Consider the following 20,293-nt stretch of genomic DNA (forward strand, 5'->3'; position numbering starts at 1 on the left):
GCTTGACCAGTCCATCCCCTTTACCCTCAGCTTCTTTAGCAAGGCAGTGGTCGTCTTGGAGGTGTGTTTGGGGTCGGTATCATGTTGGAATACTGCTAATTCGGCCAAGTCTCCGAAGAAAGGGGATCATGCTCTGCTTCAGTATGTCACAGTACATGTTGGCATTCATGGTTCCCTCAATGAACTGTAGCTCCTCAGTGCCGGCAGCACTCATGCAGCCCCAGAACATAACACTCCCACTACCATGCTTGACTGTAGGCAAGACACACTTGTCTTTGTACTCCTCACCTGGTTGCTGCCCCACAAGGTTCACCTGGTTGCTGCCCCACAAGGTTAACACCATCTGAACCAAATAAGTTTATAATGGTCTCATCAGACCACATGACATGGTTCCAGTAATCCATGTCCTTAGTCTGCTTGTCTTCAGCAAACTGTTTGCAGGCTTTTTTGTGCATCATCTTTAGAAGAGGCTTCTTTCTGGGATGACAGTCATGCAGACCAATTTGATGCAGTGTGCAGCGTATGGTCTGAGCACTGACAGGCTGACCTCCCCACCCCTTCAACCTCTGCAGCAATGCTGGTAGCATTCATACATCTATTTCCCAAAGACAACCTCTGGATATGACGCTGAGCACGTGCACTCAACCTCTTTGGTTGACCATGGCGAGGCCTGTTCTAGGTGGAACCTGTCCTGTTAAACTATTGTATGGTCTTGGCCACTGTGCTGCAGCTCAGTTTCAGGGTCTTGGCAATCTTCTTATAGCCTAGGCCATCTTTAAGTAGAGCAACAATTCTTTTTTTCAGATCCTCAGGGAGTTTTTTGCCATGAGGTGCCATGTTGAACTTCCAGTGACCAGTATGAGAGAGTGAGAGCAATAAAACCAAATTTAACACCCCTGCTCCCCATTCACACCTGAGACCTTGTAACACTAACGAGCCGCATGACATTGGGGAGGAAAAATGGCTAATTGGGCCAAATTTGGACATGTTCACTTAGGGGTGTACTCACTTTTGTTGCCAGTGGCTTAGACATTAATGGCTGTGTGTTGAGTTATTTTGAGAAACAGCAAATTTACACTGTTATACAAGCTGTACACTCACTACTTTACATTGTAGCAAAGTGTCATTTCTTCAGTGTTGTCACATGAAAAGATATACAAAATAATTACAAAAATGTGAGGGGTCTACCCCCTTTTGTGAGACACTATATATAGAGAAAGAGAGCAGTAGGGCAATAGACGATTTCAGTAGTAGTTTGTTTTTATTATTTTTTATTATTTTATTACAATTAAAATTTTACAATCATTTTTTCAATTTTTTAGGAGCCCCATTGGGGGGCTTTGGTTAAAAAATTAGGGGTCTGAAACCCCTGATGTCTCACTTTAGAGACCGAGAAAGGGACTGAGGACCAAGATTCTCCAGTTCCTTTCTCTGCAGCCAAACAGCAGGGGAAATCTGCGCAGCACAGGGTGATTAGGGTGTGCCCAGGCACACTTGGCACACCCTGTGCACACACCTATGGATAGCACCCCCAAAACGCTTCTATAATTATCATAAACTGGTTGCATGTCATGTTATTATTGCATGGTTTACAAGCCATAAAGATTGCTTGTAGATATGAGATAATTGGGTGTTAATCTCCTGTACACAGTCTTCTCGCTCAGGGCCTCTGTGGTACATGTGCTGCTAGGGCCCTAGAGAACAATTCCCTAATTGAATGATCCTAATTGTTTACCATTTTATAAACTAAATCTGAATGTGTCTGATAGTACCTCTGTCCCCTGTCTCCACAGACGAGCATCCATGTTATATAGACAAAATGGCGGGCACCACCAGGGCACTACCATAATATATATAGCCAGCCTAACATCAAGTTGACTGTTCTGAATTAAATTATTTATCTAGCAAAACACCGTGTACACGACTAAAAAAAAACATGGTGTCTTTTCAGGGACAATGAGCTCTCTGTTGGAACATCCTAATCAAGCATATACAGTATGTCAGCAGTGCTGTTCTATGCTAAGCTTATTAAAAGAAAGGGCATCTGCTTACACACCGTGTCCAAATAATGTACGTTTTTCAGAGAAGCCTTGTGGACTAATCATTATTCGGAAAGGCACGCTTATTAGAGAGAGCAGGGGTAATTTGTGATTTAGTAAGCCATATGCACAAAGTCAGTGTGCAAGATGTTCATTACTTAGTTTAATAAAAAAAAAAAAAAAAAAAGCGTTAAAGAGAAGATAAGAAGTACATATAAGAAAAGATCACTGTTCTTTCACTTTTCAATATAACCCCATGTGACTTTGATTGAGCCTTGCTTATAACAAGATAGATTTTATTTTTATGTCTAAGTGGTACTTGATGAGAGATTAAATGGTCTACCCAATCCTTGCGTCTGTACTTCCGCCAACTGTTGCAGATGGCAATTGAAGGTGAATGGGTGTAAAATACTTGCCTATAGAAGCCATTCAATTTATTCTTTAATTTTTAAACCTGTAATGACTGGAAGGAAGAGAAACCGCAAGCAGTTGTCTTTTGGATAGATATACAAGAACAAACAGTGCAAATACATCTGCATGGTCCACATTGATATAAGTATACAGTTATAATATATATATATATATATTATATAATAGCATGGGGACTTGAAAGGTCCACAGAGTTTGGAGTTAAACTCATAAGCAATATCTGTGAAGGGCAAAATTGCTTACTTTGAAATGTTTTCTAACATATTGGCAGATCTCACAACTACCTCCTATGTGCTAGACAAACTAGATTTCGAGGCATACTCACTAAACACTTGGGATCTAAAGAAATATTTTTCCAAACATTCCCCATTTATCAAAATGAATAATCTTACAGCGACCAATAAGATGTAGACTTTCTCCTCAGTCACTGTCTCTTTCCTCCACTAAATACAATTGGTCTTTTCTGTCTGTTCCAAATTTCGGAAGCTATCCTGCCCTCAGAGACATGGCTGGGAGATGGGCATTCCAATTTTGCTAACAAATTGTACACCTTGTTTCTGTTTTTTATTGACACTTGTATAAAAAATTCCTCCAGGATGTTTTGTAATATTCCCAAGTTTGCTTGTTTGAAATGGGCACACTTTTGCTACATAAAGTGATTGTAAATGATCACCTTGTAAAACAATCCATTACCTTTCAAATGGAAATAAAAGGCAAAACACTTTTGTATAGATATAAAAAAAAAAAAATGATAAATCCCCTTTTTCCTTTTTTTTTATAAGTGATCACATTCCCTCTGTTCTTAGCAGCATAAGAGCTGGGGGGAGGAGAAGCAGCAGCACACTGCGCTTCCCTGTGAATGGCTGTGCAGGGTTGGTGTGTCTGGACATGTCTGATCATTGGAGGAGAGCAGGATGAGTTCCCAGCATAGCTAGAGAACTGATCACTCTGTGCTCTCCTGCTTAGTGTGGTCAGTTCCCAGCATAGCTAGAGAACTGACCACATTGTTCTCTCCTGCTTAGTGTGGTCAGTATTTAATAGGAAAGCAGAAGGGCTGACAGGATCATCAGGGATTTCACACAAAGGAAGCAATACAAAGAGAACATGATACTTTCTCATACAAGTACATGGTACAGCAGGCACATATCAGGAATATGAAATGTTGGGGTAACAAACACTTTAAAATGGGGTAGGTTGGAAGGAGGATAGAAAACCCTAGAAGATATAATATTACCAATAAGTTTTTTTCCCCATTTCCTTTTTAGTTGGAATATTACATAAACAAGACTATTCACCACAAGTCAGCTGTAATGGGAAAGAAGAAAAAGAATCGGATTAAACCTCCAGCTCTTCCACTACCGGGTAATATTATAGGAATGCACTTCATGCTCACATACTACTATTCATCTTCCAGTACTCAGCAGTTTGGATCCCATACCATTTCTTTCCTGTGGATTAATAAGTAAATCAATCAGTATGAGATACCCCTCCAATTTCTGATATTCACTTCACTACACTGCTATTGCAAGGAACATATGGAGGAGCTTTGTGTTTCCAACTTTAATCTTAAAAAGAATTAATATTTACTTTTTTTTTTTTAACTGGTACCTGACAAGATATTTATTATGTTACTATCTTTAAAACTAAATTTAGGGATGTGATGGTGATCTGATGTCCAAAGGACTGTTAGCTAGCTTACCTGCTCCTGCCTTTCTGTGGGCCATTTGAAATTTTGAGGATCCTGGTACCTTTAAACAATAGGCTGTTTCTTTGAGAGGGAGAGCTCCAGTTTTTATTAGGGCCTCTCTTTTTTGAATCACTCACCTAAGACAGAGATATGGACTATTATCAGTATAGCAAAAAAACAATGTTTGCCAGCCATCTTGTTATTAAGATAGCAGACAATTGCCTTTGTTCACTATGGGAGCAGCATTTAAAAATAGTAGAATATTGTGGTTGATGATGAATATCAATCAAACACTCACCCAGCGCTAGTGGTCACTACGAAATACTAGATAATTTCACAAAGTATTGGTATGCCACACAATACTGGAGTTTCTCAAAGTATTGGCATGCCACACAATACTGATGCAACAATAAATATATAAATAAATAAATATATATCTCTGATTAGCAGCCGCTGTGAATAAACCATAAATGTAAATAAAGTGCTGTTAATACTGTGTCAATACACAAAATCAATAACACTCAGCAGCGCTATACTTAAAGTTATCCACTCTGAGTATCAAAAACATCAAATATAGGATAAGATGAGCAGGACCATCATATGAATGTAAGTGTCCAAATAATATACATAGAGCAGTCTCTATTGCTCCCCAGTGAGGTCTTCTACTGACTGAATGAATAGTGGTACTTCAATCAGGGTGAAAATAAAATGGGTCCACCACCACACCTCCAATAGCATGTGACCCAATTTTACCAATGGAAAAAGATAAGAGTAGGGCTCGGATAGTGTGATAACGTTTTCAACTATTTATTGTTCAAAAACAATCAATCCGCCCCTCCGCCCCCCCCCCCCCCCCCGTTTAAAAATGCTTACATTCAAGTATAGGATATTCAGCATATAAGCTAATGTAATACCGGCGTTCTCTGTTGAAGTCGTTTTACGACTAAACGCGTCAGAACGCCAGCACGCCCTGATTGAAGTACCACTATTCATTCGATCTGGGACTAAGGACTCCATGTCACTCTGTCAGTAGAAGACCTCACTGGGGAGCAATAGAGACTGCTCTATGTATATTATTTGGACACTTACATTCATACGATGGTCTTGCTCATCTTATCCTATATTTGATGTTTTTGATATTAAGAGTGGATAACTTTAAGTATAGCGCTGCTGAGTGTTATTGATTTTGTGTATCGACACAGTATTAACTGCACTTTATAAGCATTTAAAAATAAGTAAGAAAATAGCAGTGGCAGATCAAAATCTAAAGGACAGAATGACAGCAAAGGTTTGTATCCACATTGAATTGTATGGGAAAGAAGAGCAGCTCAGATGCAAAAAAAGCTTGAGGACATGAGCCCGTTCTGTGTTCTTGGGAAATATCTACATATAAATATGCTCTCAACCTAATGCACAGAAAAGGTTTCGCAGAGCACTATGGCTAAAGAGACAGCAAAGATGAGGTAGGTTGGGTTTTATCGGGCAGTAACCTCCAGGTGAGCCGCTGCTCTCACAAATGATTTCATCTTAAGTTATTGTGGTTGGTAAACTGGCATTTTACAATAGGCTATAAAGAAATAGATGAAAACACTAAAAGGTACCAGAAAAGAAATATATGGCAAGGTTTTGTATTTTTGTGCCAGCAGGTGGAGATCTGCTGGAAAAAGGAACATGTGTTGCAGTGTACTTCATTAAATAGCCCATTCAAAATGAATGACTTGATGGAAAGCCATTCCAATGTCTATCGGTAACCAGCAAACACTGCTGGCCAACACTTGTTGGGGAGAATAAATCATTACCAAAATCATAATAAAGATCAGTTGGAAAATGTTATCTGATTGCTTGTACTTCCCTGCAGGCTAAACCCAACTGCTTGAACAATGCAGCTGTATGAGTTTAGGGAGCCAGGGCCGTAGATACATTTTTGTTCTGGGGGGGTTTAGCAGTAGGTACTAAGTAAAAGCCTTTTAAAAAAAAAAAAACAAATTGGAAAAATGAAAAAACTATGTGTTGCTCATAGTAAGCAATCACATTCTTAATTCTATTTGTCCAGCCTAAGGGCTCTTTCACACGGGTTGTTCGATCAGATCCGCCTGTCAGTTTTTTAGGCTAGTCTGATCGGATGCCCCATTCAGCCCTATGGAGCAGCGGATGTCAGCGGTGACATGTCCGCTGACACCCGCTGCCATCCGCATCCGATCCTGTCTGTGAAATCCGGATGGATGGAAACCCTATTTTCCATCCATCCAGGGGATCGGATTGGATGGGATCGGATGAGAGCAGACAGGCGGTCTGCTCTCATCCGATTCCCCATAGAGAGCAGCGGGGCTCTGACACCTCCCTCTCCGCACTAGGAATGCGGACCGCGTGAAAGAGGCAGATGGGATCGGATGAGAGCAGACAGGCGGTCCGCTCTCATCCAATTCCCCATAGAGAGCAGCGGGGCTCTGACACCTGCCTCTCCGCACTAGGAATGCGGACCGTGTGAAAGAGGCCTAAAGCTGGGTACTAGCTGAAGGAAAAAAAATGACAAATGACTGTACTAAATCTCACTGTGTTAGTACAGCGATATCCCCAGCTGTGCTATTGTGCCCCCCCCCTTAGCCATTGGACTGCCCACAGGATGGTGCACTGTAATAGCCAATGTTACTGGGCAGGTGCAAAGGGCACCATCTTGTGTAAGGAAGCTCTCACTGATTTTTTTGTTAACCTGGCATACCAGACAAGAGAAGCGGCACTGTGCATTGTTCATACATACAGAACATACCTCACAACTTCCAAGCTTCCGAGAATGAGGGACATGACAGGGAGGAAGTGACTTGTGTTTGTGGCAAAACATTAGAGTGGGAGGGTCTAAGAGACATGGTTAAACAAAACCTGGGCTTCCTTGTATCTATAAAATTAATTGAGGCCAGGGCCTCCATAATTGCTGTTGTGTTAGCCTGTTAGGCCCTGACTTTTTACATGTAGCAATTTGGTATCTTTACTGGGCAGATGCAAAGGGCAACATCTTGTGGAAGGAAGCAGCAAAGCACATACTGATTTTTTGTTAAACAGGCATACAGGACAAGAGAAGTGGTACTTTGCAGACACCGCAGAGTCCATACATACAGAAAAAGAGAAGATACTTAGAATGCGGTGCAACTGGGAAACACAACAGTATCACAACAGCAATGGAAGACTCAGCCCAGCCTTAGTCAATGTCATTAAGGCCCTGTTCACATGTAGTGATTTGAGATCACGGGCTGGCAGTATCCCTGTGATTCTGCCTGCAATTCCAAATCACACTACAATGCTGGCAAAACGCAGCACATGTGTTTGTGTTCCTTTCATTTTTAGTGGCACCAAAACGTGTGGTATAGTTCCATGTGTGATAAATCCCTCAACAATACCAGCAAAACCACAACACATTTTGGTGTCACTAAAAATTAATAGAACACAAACACACGTGCTGCATTTTGCCAGCATTGCCATGCAATTTGGATTGGAATCTGGGTGTTGCGGTGGGCGGAATCACAGGGATATTTTGCCCACAATCCCAAATTGCTACATATGAACAGTCAGCACCTAACAGGCTGACACAACAACAATTATAGAAGACTCAGCACCCAGCACCTCAGTCAACAAACTTTGCCAGCAGTTCCCACAATCTCAGATACCTAGTTATAGTATGAATCAATGACAGGAAGAAATTCTGCCTTGCAGTTTTAGTCTGAGGAGCACACAAGGGAAAGAGGCGCACACACACACACATATATATACAGCTGCAAGAAAAAGTATGTGAACCCTTTGGAACAATGGCGGCCGGTGTACTTAGGGCGCAGGGGCGCCGCCCCCCCCATCCATGCGTCCGGCCCCCTAATCTGCATGCAGGGGCGCCAGACGCATGGAGTTCAATGGGGATTTTTTTTTTTGGCATCACCTGATTAGAGCCAGAGGCTCTAATAGGGCGATGCAAAGGGTGGACCCGGGGCGCAGAGCAGTGCGTCCTGAGTCCACCCATTGTGTGACAATAGCGAATAAAAATTCACTTTTGTCACACTGATCCTCCTCCTGGCCAATCAGGAAGCGCGTCTAATACGCGCTTCCTGATTGGCCGCAAGGCAAACCCCATGCCATTGGCCGAGGAGGAGGCGGGAGCGGAAGGACTGGAGGAGATGCGCCGCCGGTCACTGGGACCCAGGAGAAGCCGTCCGCCGCCGTTGCTGCTCCAGGTAAGTAAGGGGGCACACACGCTGATCTCTGCATTGGGGGAATGTATGCTGATCACTACATTGGGGGCACGCATGCTGATCTCTGCATTGGAGGCATGTATGCTGGTCACTACATTGGGGGCACGCACGCTGATCTCTGCATTGGGGGCATGTATGCTGGTCACTACATTGGGGGCACGCATGCTGATCTCTGCATTAGGGGCATGTATGCTGGTCACTACATTGGGGGCACGCACGCTGATCTCTGCATTGGGGGCATGTATGCTGGTCACTGCATTGGGGGGAAGTATGCTGGTTACTACATTGGGGGCATGTATGCTGGTCACTACATTGGGGGCATGTATGCTGGTCACTACATTGGGGGCATGTATGCTGGTCACTACATTGGGGGCATGCACGCTGATCTCTGCATTGGGGGCATGTATGCTGGTCACTACATTGGGGGCATGTATGCTGGTCACTACATTGGGGGCATGTATGCTGGTCACTACATTGGGGGCATGTATGCTGGTCACTGCATTGAAGGGGGCACACACGCTGATCTCTGCATTGGGGGCATGTATGCTGGTCACTGCATTGGGGGCATATATGCTGGTCACTGCATTGAAGGGGGCATGTACGCTGGTCACTGCATTGAAGGGGGCATGTACACTGGTCACTGCATTGAATCGGGGCACGCTGGTCACTGTGCATTGAAAGGGGACACGCTGGTCACTGTGCATTGAAAGGGGACACGCTGGTCACTGTGCATTGAAAGGGGGCACGCTGGTCACTCTGCATTGAAAGGGGGCACGCTGGTCTCTCTGCATTGAAAGGGGGCACACTATACCTTAATTACTGAAGGCCCCTTTCACACTTTTGCGACTTCAAAGTCACTCAATTTTTTACAGCATTTTTTGCCGCAAAGCAATGCCTATTACATTTTTCTGTTTGCGCCCCCCCCCAAAAAAAAATTTTGAGCACCAGCCGCCACTGCTTTGGAATGATATGGATTTCTGCACAAATTGGTCATAAAATGTGATCTGATCATCATCATCTAAGTCACAATAGACAATCACAGTCTGCTTAAACTAATAACACACAAAGAATGAAATGTTGCCATGTTTTTATTGAACACACCATGTAAACATTCACAGTGCAGGTGGAAAAAGTATGTGAACCCCTAGACTAATGACATCTCCAAGAGCTAATTGGAGTGAGATGTCAGCCAACTGGAGTCCAATCAATGAGATGAGATTGGAGGTATTGGTTACAGCTGCCCTGCCCTAAAAAAAACACACACCAGTTCTGGGTTTGCTTTTCACAAGAAACATTCCCTGATGTGAATGATGCCTCGCACAAAAGAGCTCTCAGAAGACCTATGATTAACAATTGTTGACTTGCATAAAGCTGGAAAGGGTTATAAAAGTATCTCCAAAAGCCTTGCTTTTCATCAGTCCACGGTAAGACAAATTGTCTATAAATGGAGAAAGTTCAGCACTGCTGCTACTCTCCCTAGGAGTGGCCGTCCTGTAAAGATGACTGCAAGAGCACAGCGCAGACTGCTCAATGAGGTGAAGAAGAATCCTAGAGTGTCAGCTAAAGACTTACAAAAGTCACTGGCTAATACTAACATCCCTGTTGGCGAATCTACAATATGTAAAACACTAAACAAGAATGGATTTCATGGGAAGATACCACAAAGGAAGCCCCTGCTGTCCAAACAAAACATTGCTGCATGTTTACAGTTTGCACAAGAGCAAACTGTAAACATGCTCCACAGCGGTACTGGCAAAATAATCCGTGGACAGATGAAACCAAAGTTGAGTTGGTGGGGAAAAAGAGGCACAGCACACCAACATCAAAACCTCATTCCAACTGTGAAGTATGGTGGTGGGGGCATCATGGTTTGGGGCTGCTTTGCTGAGTCAGGGTCTGGACGGATTGCTATCATCAAAGGAAAAATGTATTCCCAAGTTTATCAAGACATTTTGCAGGAGAACTTAAGGCCATCTGTCTACCAGCTGAAGCTCAACAGAAGATGGGTGTTGCAACAGGACAATGACCTAAAGCATAGAAGTAAATCAACAACAGAATGGCTTAAACAGAAGAAAATACGCCTTCTAAAGTGGCCCAGTCAGAGTCCTGACCTCAACTAGATTGAGATGCTGTGGCATGACCTCAAGAAAGCGATTCACACCAGACATCCCAAGAATATTGCTGAACTGAAACAGTTCTGTAAAGAGGAATGATCAAGAATTACTCCTGACCGTAGTGCATGTCTGATCTGCAACTACAGGAAACGTTTGGTTGAAGTTATTGCTGCCAAAGGAGGTTCAACCAGTTATTAAATCCAAGGGTTCACATACTATTTCCACCTGCACTGTGAATGTTTACATGGTGTGTTCAATAAAAACATGGCAACATTTCATTCTTTGTGTGCTATTAGTTTAATCAGACTGTGATTGTCTATTGTTGTGACTTAGATGATGATCAGATCACATTTTATGACAAATTTGTGCAGAAATCCATATCATTCCAAAGGGTTCACATACTTTTTCTTGCAGCTGTATATGTAAATATATACAGTATGTGTATGTGTGTGTATATATATATATATATATATATATATATATATATAATATAAAATCTAAAATTTGAAACTGCGCTTGGAAAACATCATTATTAAAACCACAACTAATTGGTGATATAAGCAGCGACTCTGCTCTGCTGTGAGATAATCAACACAGAATAAATTCAAATATGTAACAAAACAGCCACGCAAATATAAAATGATAATAAAAAAAAATGTGCTAATAATGTATGCGATGCATACTAACACATTATGCCATTAATTTTCAGGGAGAAGATTTTTTGTGGTTTTCTACCACTTTAAGCTAAGGCCAGTAGGCCTAGAATCGCATGGAAAGGGTCAACAATTTTCTCAGCAGGACTACAATGTAGCAGGCTAGTAGCATACATTTAAATAGGGATTAATAACCTTCAGGGCAGCATTCAAATGTAGTAGCACAGCACTCCATACAGCTAAGGGTAAATCTCGGTAAATCTCAGAATGTTCCTAATGTTATGTGAATGTGCAGATAGCACACAAATGGGGGAGAGAGAGCCTGTTCATTTGTAGGTCACCTTCCTTTTTTTCCAGAGCCAATTTATGTCATAAAATAGATAACACAAGAGCAAAAAAAAACCATCCTGCCCACTGTGCTTAAATTCAGAATGACAGGGTTGGCTTTTGTAAGAGATCAGCAACCTTACACCTATTTTACACTCTAATGTTGATACTGAGGTATGCATTGCAAGCATGAAATAAGAGGAGGATAAGAAGAGATATTATGAAAGAGTTTATAAAAACATAAGAAAAAAACTGAACTCCAACTGTTCTAGCAGCCCTGAACTTGATCCATGGTTGAAGTTCAGATGTAGAACACAGCACACAGAGAGAGACACGCCTGGTGGTTGTTGGTGACCTGTCTTCCTGGAGTTAAGGTTAAGGTCCAGACTCCAACACAGCACAGCAGCACTTCAGAGAATATTGAGATGATCCTTCCACGTGGTACTGGCAAGAAGGCAGGCAGGCTCAGCTGAGCTAACAGCACTAAGACTCAGGCTCAGGCAGCTCCTTCCCCAAGTGACAGCCAAAGGCAGGAAGTGGCAGCTCGAAGAGAGGAGGAGCCAATCATATGTGTCAGTGGGCAGGATAGGTGCTGCCCGCTCCCTACCGCTCTGCTCTCAGTGCTGCTGTCCTCCTGGAAGCTTCTGTAACTGGCTGGACAAATCAAGACTTGTCTCTGGTGTCTCAGTCTGGACTAGAAAGGAGGTGTGGAGATCATCCTTCCACGTGGTACTGGCAAGAAGACAGGCAGGCTCAGCTGAGCAAACAGCACTAAGACTCAGGCTCAGGCAGCTCCTTCCCCAAGTGACAGCCAAAGGCAGGAAGTGGCAGCTCGAAGAGAGGAGGAGCCAATCATATGTGTCAGTGGGCAGGATAGGTGCTGCCCGCTCCCTACCGCTCTGCTCTCAGTGCTGCTGTCCTCCTGGAAGCTTCTGTAACTGGCTGGACAAATCAAGACTTGTCTCTGGTGTCTCAGTCTGTACTAGAAAGGAGGTGTGGAGGCGGAGCAGACAGACGAGAGCACTGTCAGCCAGAGCCTCCCTCATCCCAAGCCAAGCCTATAGCCCAGGCGTCGCTCCAGGTGGTCAGGTGGAGTAACAGCAGGCAGCAGCATTAAAATAACAATGCATTAGAGCCTAGTGCGGCACAAAAAAAAAATTTTTTTTTTCAATGTATATTGTACACTGATGCCCCCCTATTTACGTCCCTGTAGGGAGCTGGTAGTTTGCATAAATGCATGAGGACAGTTGAATTGTCTCTGCAGATATTACTGCCTTTTGGTGTCTATAGAAGAGTTTTATGTTTTGCAAAAAAGGCAGTTGCAAATTAGTGTCTTTTATTTTGCTACTTAATATCTGTAACAAGTACAGTAAAACCTTGGTTTGAGAGTAACTTGGTTTAAGAGCGCTTTGCAAGACAAGCAAAATTTTCAAATAAATTTTGACTTGGTTTACAAGCGATGTCTTGATATACAAGTAGCCTCAAGTCACAGCTGAGTATAAAAGAGAAGAGAGGCGCCTCTAAGTGTAGCAATATGGTTAAATTTAATGAAGGTTCAACATTTAGCAACTCACATGGTTGATGATTGGAACAGGCACATCTAAGTATGCAGGCATCCAGGCTAAAGCTGTCCACATAGACCATCCTCCTCACCGCCATCTACGTCATCCCTTCCATGCTGCCCCTCGCTTTCAGATCCCTTTACTGCAGGGTGGTCTTCCCGGTCAGGATTACAGACTGGCAGCCGGCGGTGCAGAAGATAGTCCATGTGGACAGCTTTACCCCGGATGCCTGCATACTTAGATGTGCCTGTTTTATTCATCAACCATGTGAGTTGCTAAATGTTGTACCTTTATTAAATGGAACCATATTGCTACACTTAGAGGCGCCTTTCTTCTCTTTGATACTCTGTAGCTCCTACTGGATTTTGCTTCTAATCCCCTTGTGGAAGCGGCTATTTGTGGATGGACATTTTATGGTTATATAACCTATCGCAATGCTATAATCTTTTTATATGGACTATAAACTGAAGGATTTATGAATAAATGGTTGTGGAACGAATCATCTGAGTTTCCATTATTTCTTATGGGGAAATTCGCTTTGATATAAGAGTGCTTTGGATTACAAGCATGCTTCTGGAACGAATTATGCTCGCAATCCAAGGTTTTACTGTATATGATACATCAGTGGTGTTCTGCCGACAACCCCAACTCGCCAAAATGTCAAAACAGCGAACTCATTGAAACCTGCAATTAATGCTGCTGGAGAGTCGCCGGTAGTGACGTGGTTGGAGATTTTGGCAAGTTGGAATTTTCGGCAAAACAGTGGCAAAGGTTAAACAACTACAGGTCTAATGTTTTGGGATATTTTTTTATTACAGAAAAGATGCCAGTTTTGAAACATGAGCCTTCACGATATATATCTGACATACAGGATCTGCTGGTTCGCTGCCAATGTGCGGATGTCCTCTTCTGTACAGCGGAGTTAAGGCCGGTGTGTGGAGCCCACAGAGTAGTGCTGTGTAGTCTCAGTCCTGTCTTTGCGCTCTTGTTTGCCACTACCTCCGGCAGAAATATCTCTGACCCCTTCATATACAGGACAGCACATTTCCTATTCTCTCTGTATGAAGAATCTGCAGGCACTGCCAACAATTCTCCAGTCAGGGTCATTGTTAAAGACTGCGACTTTCATATGTGCTTACCCAACATTCTTAACTTTATTTACTCAGGTAATACATCTACATTGCCATTTTCTTTTTTTATTACCATATAACATTACTTCCTTTCTGTTGCATATAGCCTGCATGCCATGTTTTGTTCTTTGACCTAGTAGAAATTTTAATGCACCAGATGTAGATCAGGTAATATTGCCATCAGCTTCATGTGACACCAGATCTACCAACGCTTGTCCAGTTATGAGATAGTCACTTTTGTTTTTTGTTTCAACCCCTACTTGGTCGTGATGGCCCAGTATATTTCTAGAAATCTTCAGCAGTAGTGCTAAAATGAAGAAATATATTTATACAAACAGGTGTCATTGTACAGACTCCATGGTTTAAGGCTAAACCAGCTTAGAGTTTATAACATGTTCTCTTGTGTTCCTGTTTTCACAGGACAGCTCCTATGTATTCATGGCTGTAAACAACAATTAAATGAGTTGTAAAAGTAGAATGTTTTTTCATCTTAAGATTAAAAGCCTTCTGTGTGCAGCAGCCTCCCCAGCACCCCCTAAGGCCACTTGTGCAACTTGTCATGCAACTTTGGACATCAGAGTTACATGACATGTCGTTCCCCATGTTTTCCAATGATACCCGTTCATATATGCGCAACTTAAAGTTGCAGCAACTTCAAAGTGGTTTATGCACTACTTTGGTCTGGTTTCATGCACCTTGAGGGCCATAGACTTCAAGGTTAACTCTCACAAGTTGCATGAAAGTCATACCTGAATGTTATACAATGCAACTTGTGTGCAACATTTGTCCATGAAAACTGGTCAAAGCCGCGGGGGGGGGGGGGGGTGTGAACGAGGCTGGTCGTGTCTCTCCGGAGCTCCATTCCAGTCGGCATTGATGGTCCATATTGACCACCTGGCAGCAGAATGCACCCTAATCAGACGTGACTTGGATAAGACCCGGGGCAGGCTAACTACTGCTGAAAACCGCATTTCTGAAGTGGAGGTTACCACACACTCCCATGGGTCACCACTATCAGAGTTACAAGATCTCGTACGAGCACTCCAAAACAGGGCTGATGACGCTGAAGACAGGCAGCGCAGAAATAATGCGCAGGTGGTTGGACTACCTGAGAGGCCTGAGGACACCAAACCTGTCATTTTTGCGAAAAAAATTATTTAAACAACTCCTAGCCCTAGATGACCTTCCTCCAACTTATGTGGTGAAAAGAGCTCACTGTGTCTCTGCTAGAAATTGCCCTCCAGGTGCTTCACTGCGGCCCTTTCTTGTCTGGCTGAAGCTAGGAAACACCAGGAACATAAATTTGAGAATGGAAGGATCTTGCTGTTCCAAGATTTCTCTGAGGAAACCCAGAGGAGACAGCGTCATTTAATAATATCAGGAGGAGGCTGAGGATCAAAGGATTCCAATACAGCATGCTCTACTCAAGAAGGCTCTGAATCCAACAAAAAGGCACTGTCAAGTTCTTTGACACCCCACAAGAAGCTAGTGATTGGCTTGACGCTGATCCGGGAAATACCTACAGCAGCGCACCTTGCGTCAGCCTAGCTGTTACTGTACTTAGTTGTTGAGGCCTGTCATTTTCTGGAATCACTAATTATTCAATACCCCCAAAATGTTTAATTCTCCTGTTATGACGAACCTGAGTAATATGTTATCCATTATATTAACTATGACTTATTTCACTGCTGGCCTGTCCTGTCTATGGATTTTCCCCTGGAGACACAGAAGAGTCACCAAAAACAGTTGAACTTTTGTGATCGGTTGGGCCTCATGTTTTTTTTCTCAGTTCAGGGATTAGGCTGTCTACCGGACCCTTTTTTCTTTTTTGTTTGAGTTCTAGTTCTGGTACAACTGCAGGGATGTTTTTTCTTTTTTTTAGAACCTCACAACTCTTTTTGCACCGCTTACTTTTCTGCCGTTTATACTGTCAATACGCAGTCTTTTATAAACTTAACTTATCAGTACTTTCTACTCTACTGGTTTGTATTTTGAAGCAGATTCAAATCTTATTTTCTTATAGCTAATGGTATAAGTATTGTTTCATGGAATGTGAGAGGGTTGAATGACAAATTCAAGAGAGCGGCAGTATTCCAAAACCTCAAGCCACTTAAGCCGCATGTTGTCCTCCTGCAGGAGACGCATTTTGATGGCAACAGGGTCGTGGCCTTGCGCAGACCCTGGGTTCCGAGGGCTCTGCATTCCGCTTATTGATCTTTTGCGAGAGGAGCTTCCATCCTCATCAGCAAGGCTTTTCCCTGTGCCATACACCAGGTGGTCTCTGACCCGGGGGGCCAATATGTGGCAGTGGTCTTAGAAATATGCAATTTCAAATGGGTATTTGTAAATGTATACGTACCTCCACCATTCCAACCCCAAATATTGTATTATTTACTCACTAAACTGGCCTCCTATGCACATCTACCCATGGTGCTGGTGGGTGACTACAATAATATCATTGACTCTGCCTTGGATACCTCCAACCCTGCCAGACTGGGCTCTATAAAACTCTTATCCTGGGCCAACACATCGGGGCTCTCTGAAATATGGCATTGGAAACACCCAACATCTAGGTGCATCTCTCCAGAACGCATGGTTCTTCAGCCTGTAGAGATCTGGCTTTTGGTAACCACCCCTTTTTTCACTGCTACAGGATGCAGCATATTTGGCTGGGGGAATATCTGACCACAACCCATTAGCACTGACTATTGAACTTCCAGCCAGCCCCAGAAGGGGGGCTTGGAGGTTATCTCTGAGTTGGTTTCAGGTTGGGCAGGTGTCCTCCCATCTCCAAACATCCATCACCTCATACTGGACCACTAACTTGGACTCAGCTGAGCCCCCTGTGGTATGGGAGGCGTTCAAGGCAGTCTAAGGGGGGGGGGGGAATGTATATCTGGTATTAAAACGGCACGAAAATATCATGAAGCTGAAATTGTTGCGTTGCAAGAGAAAGAAAGTGAGAGTGCGGAGAAACATGCCACATCTCCTTCAGATGCTACTTATACCTCTCTTTTGGAGGCACAGCATTGTCTCGATACACTTCTCTGATTTGGCACACACAGGCGGGGCACAGGGCTGAGTCTCTATTCGCTCAAGGGGACAAGAATGGTAAGCTCCTGGCTATGTTAATTAGTGGCTGATCACAAAACTCTAACCAACATTCCCAGTATACAACAAGAGGGGGGTGACCTAGTTACTGAACCTTTGAGTATAATGACGAAATTTGTACGCTATTTTTTCTCACTTTATGCACCTATTCCATCATATGACCCAACAGCTCTTGATTCCTTACTGAGGAATTTAGCTATTCCAGTTTTAACTGACATTGACAGGGATCCCCCTCAAGCCAAAATTACGACATTGGAGATAGAGGTGTCTATATTTGCTTTTCCTCCTCACAAGGCTCCAGGCCCTGACGGGTTTCCTATGGATTTATAGAAGACCAATGCCGAACTCCTGGCCCCCAGACTGAGTGCACTATTTGCCCATTGCCTAGATCAACAAATTCTCCCGCCTTCCATGCTTGAGGCCCATATGGTCCTCCTTCCTAAGCCCGGCAAAGACCTTACTGAATGTACCTCTTACCGTCCAATAGCCCTATTGAATACAGATCTTAAAATCCTCACTAAAGTCTTAGCAACCCGGTTAACAAAAAAAAAAATAATAATAATTTCCTCATTGGGTAACATACATCAAACTGGCTTTATGCCAGGAAAATCTACAGATACTAATCTGAGAAGGGTTTTCACTCATCTCCAGCTTCCCAGCAAAGGTCTGCCCACCAGAATCTTAGTTTCTATACGTAGATATAGAAAAGGCTTTTGACTCAGTCGATTTGCAATATATGCATAAAGTCCTGGAACGTATGGGTTATGGCCCCCTTTTTCGAAGGTGGATTACATTGCTATATAGTAAACCCCAGGTGGCAGTCAGGCTTGGACTCTGTTACCCCTTTTTTGATATTGGTAGGGGCACCAGGCAGGGATGTCCCCTTTCTCCCTTTCTATTTGCCCTAGCTATGTAGCCCTTGACAATAGCACTCCGATCATCCCTAACGGTCAGAGCCATTCAGGTGGGATCCATTAAAGAATGTCTAGCACTCTATGCTGATGATCTGATACTGTTTTTTAAAGGACCCTGGACCCTCCCTGTGTGCAGTATTGCACATCCTTCATGACTTTGCCTCCTTCTCGGGCCTTAAAGTCAACTGGGCCAAGTCATCCATTTTACCACTGGATGATGGAGCTAAGGAGGCAGCGGAAAGTAGTCTGCCATTACGCTGGGTCTCAGCCCTTACTTATCTAGGAATCTAAATTACTGCCCAAATTGCCAACTATATGCCTCTAAATTTAGCCCCACTAGTGACACAGTGGAAACAGAGAGTGCAGGCTTGGAAGAGATTTCCACTGTCTCAGATAGGCAGAATAAATCTCCTCCAAATGAAAGCCCTCCAGGTTATTCTATCCTGCCTAAGACATGCCCTGCTATGGGTACCCTAATCTTACTTTAAAAAACTAGATGGGATTACCAGTTCATTCCTGCGGCCCCCATTACCCCCTCGCATAGGACTTAGGGTTCTACAGAAACCCTGGGGTAAGGGAGAATTGGCCTTGCAGAAATATTATCTGGCTGGTCAAATGGTGTTTGCTCACCATTGGTTGGTTGGAGATGAGGGGGATTCGGCTACTGTTCTGAAGGTGGCACTTCTGGGCTCCTATGAAAGTCTGTGTTTAGCATTATTTAGGGGACCCGGATCTACCCTTCCTCTTACTACAAGCATGAAAGCCACAATCAGGGCTTGGGAGATGGTAGAGAGACTTTCTAGTCCTAGTTATGCTGGGGTCTCATCTTCCTCTCCCTTATGGATGAATCCAGGGCTCCCACACTTTTATGGTCTGCCTGATCCCATCGTGTGGAGGTCTAAAAGTATTACAACAGTTGGGGATATCACCAGAGAATGGGAACTTCTCACATTCGACCAATTAAAGGCAAGACACGTCCTTCCAAATTCTTATTATTTTCATTATTTTCAAATTTGTCACGTGTTTCAAGTACAGTTCTGTGATAGTAGGGTGGAGACTCGGCCTTCTGCTCTCGAAAGCCTATTATCGGTGGAAGATCTACCGAAGACCTTATCTGTAGCTTACAAAGAATTGTTCAAGAAAACACCCCCTGCGGTGACAAAATGCAGGGAGAGATGGATGATGGAAGTACCTACTGTTCAGGGGGAGGATTGGAAGGACATGTGGGAACAGCCTTTCAAGCACTTAGCATCAGCAAGGGACAGATTGATCCAATTTAGGTTCCTCCATAGATTCTACTATACACCAGCTAAATAGCTAACAGCGAATATTTATCCCACTTCCTCTGCTTAGTGCTGGCGATGTAGACATTCCCCAGGAAATTTTGAACACATTTTTTGGAAATGCCAATTAATCCAAAACTTCTGGACGCAGGTTACCTCCTGCATTGCTAAAGTACTGGTTGTTCCCATTCCGATGTCAGCTCAAGTATGTCTCCTCGGCCTGGTGGAGGAAGTGATACCCTCCAAAGCACTTAGAACCCTACTCAACATTTTATTATTCTATGCCCTCAAAGCTATTATTTTAAAGTGGAAAAAGCCAGATGCTCCCACCTTGTCATACTGGAAGGGCCTGGTAAACTCCATAGTCCCATTCTACAGGGCCACTTACATCTTTCGGGGTTGTGAGAAGAAGTTTGGTAACGTATGGCAGGCCTGGTTGGACACACCTTGCACTACTGGTTGAGGGTAAAAATATATTTGGGACAAAGTAATCGACAACAGACCTTTTGGGCGACATTTTCTCCCCCTCTATGTACTGTGTATGCAAGTGGCCTATAACTCTCACATTTACAATGATATTCAACTATCTCTCTTTTTGTTTATGAATAACAGTGACCTTTTCTCATTACCGTGCTTGGGTTAAATGATTTACAGTGATATTGGATACCCTGAAAATTATTGGTGCACTTCTTATCCTGTCATAGCAATCTGCTAAGTTGTTGGGGTTAAGTTGATACATGGGGGGGGGGGGTGGAAGCAGATGCAAAATAATGGGTTTTAGTTGGTTACTGTTGGTAGGCAACAATGGTTAT

General features: G+C 43.3%; 1 protein-coding gene across 1 annotated transcript in view; it reads left to right on the plus strand.

Moving 5' to 3' along the window:
* The window catches only part of RHOBTB3 (Rho related BTB domain containing 3), a 93,625-nt gene that overhangs the window by 35,459 nt on the left and 37,873 nt on the right, over nt 1-20,293 (plus strand). Inside the window, exons 5-6 of the mRNA XM_082243356.1 lie at nt 3,734-3,830; nt 13,862-14,209. Coding sequence (XP_082099482.1) covers nt 3,734-3,830; nt 13,862-14,209 — 445 coding nt within the window. The remainder of the gene's footprint in view (nt 1-3,733; nt 3,831-13,861; nt 14,210-20,293) is intronic.

The sequence above is a fragment of the Pelophylax lessonae genome (assembly GCF_965119305.1).
Source record: "Pelophylax lessonae genome assembly, chromosome: 1".
Classification (NCBI taxonomy): Eukaryota; Metazoa; Chordata; class Amphibia; order Anura; family Ranidae; genus Pelophylax; species Pelophylax lessonae.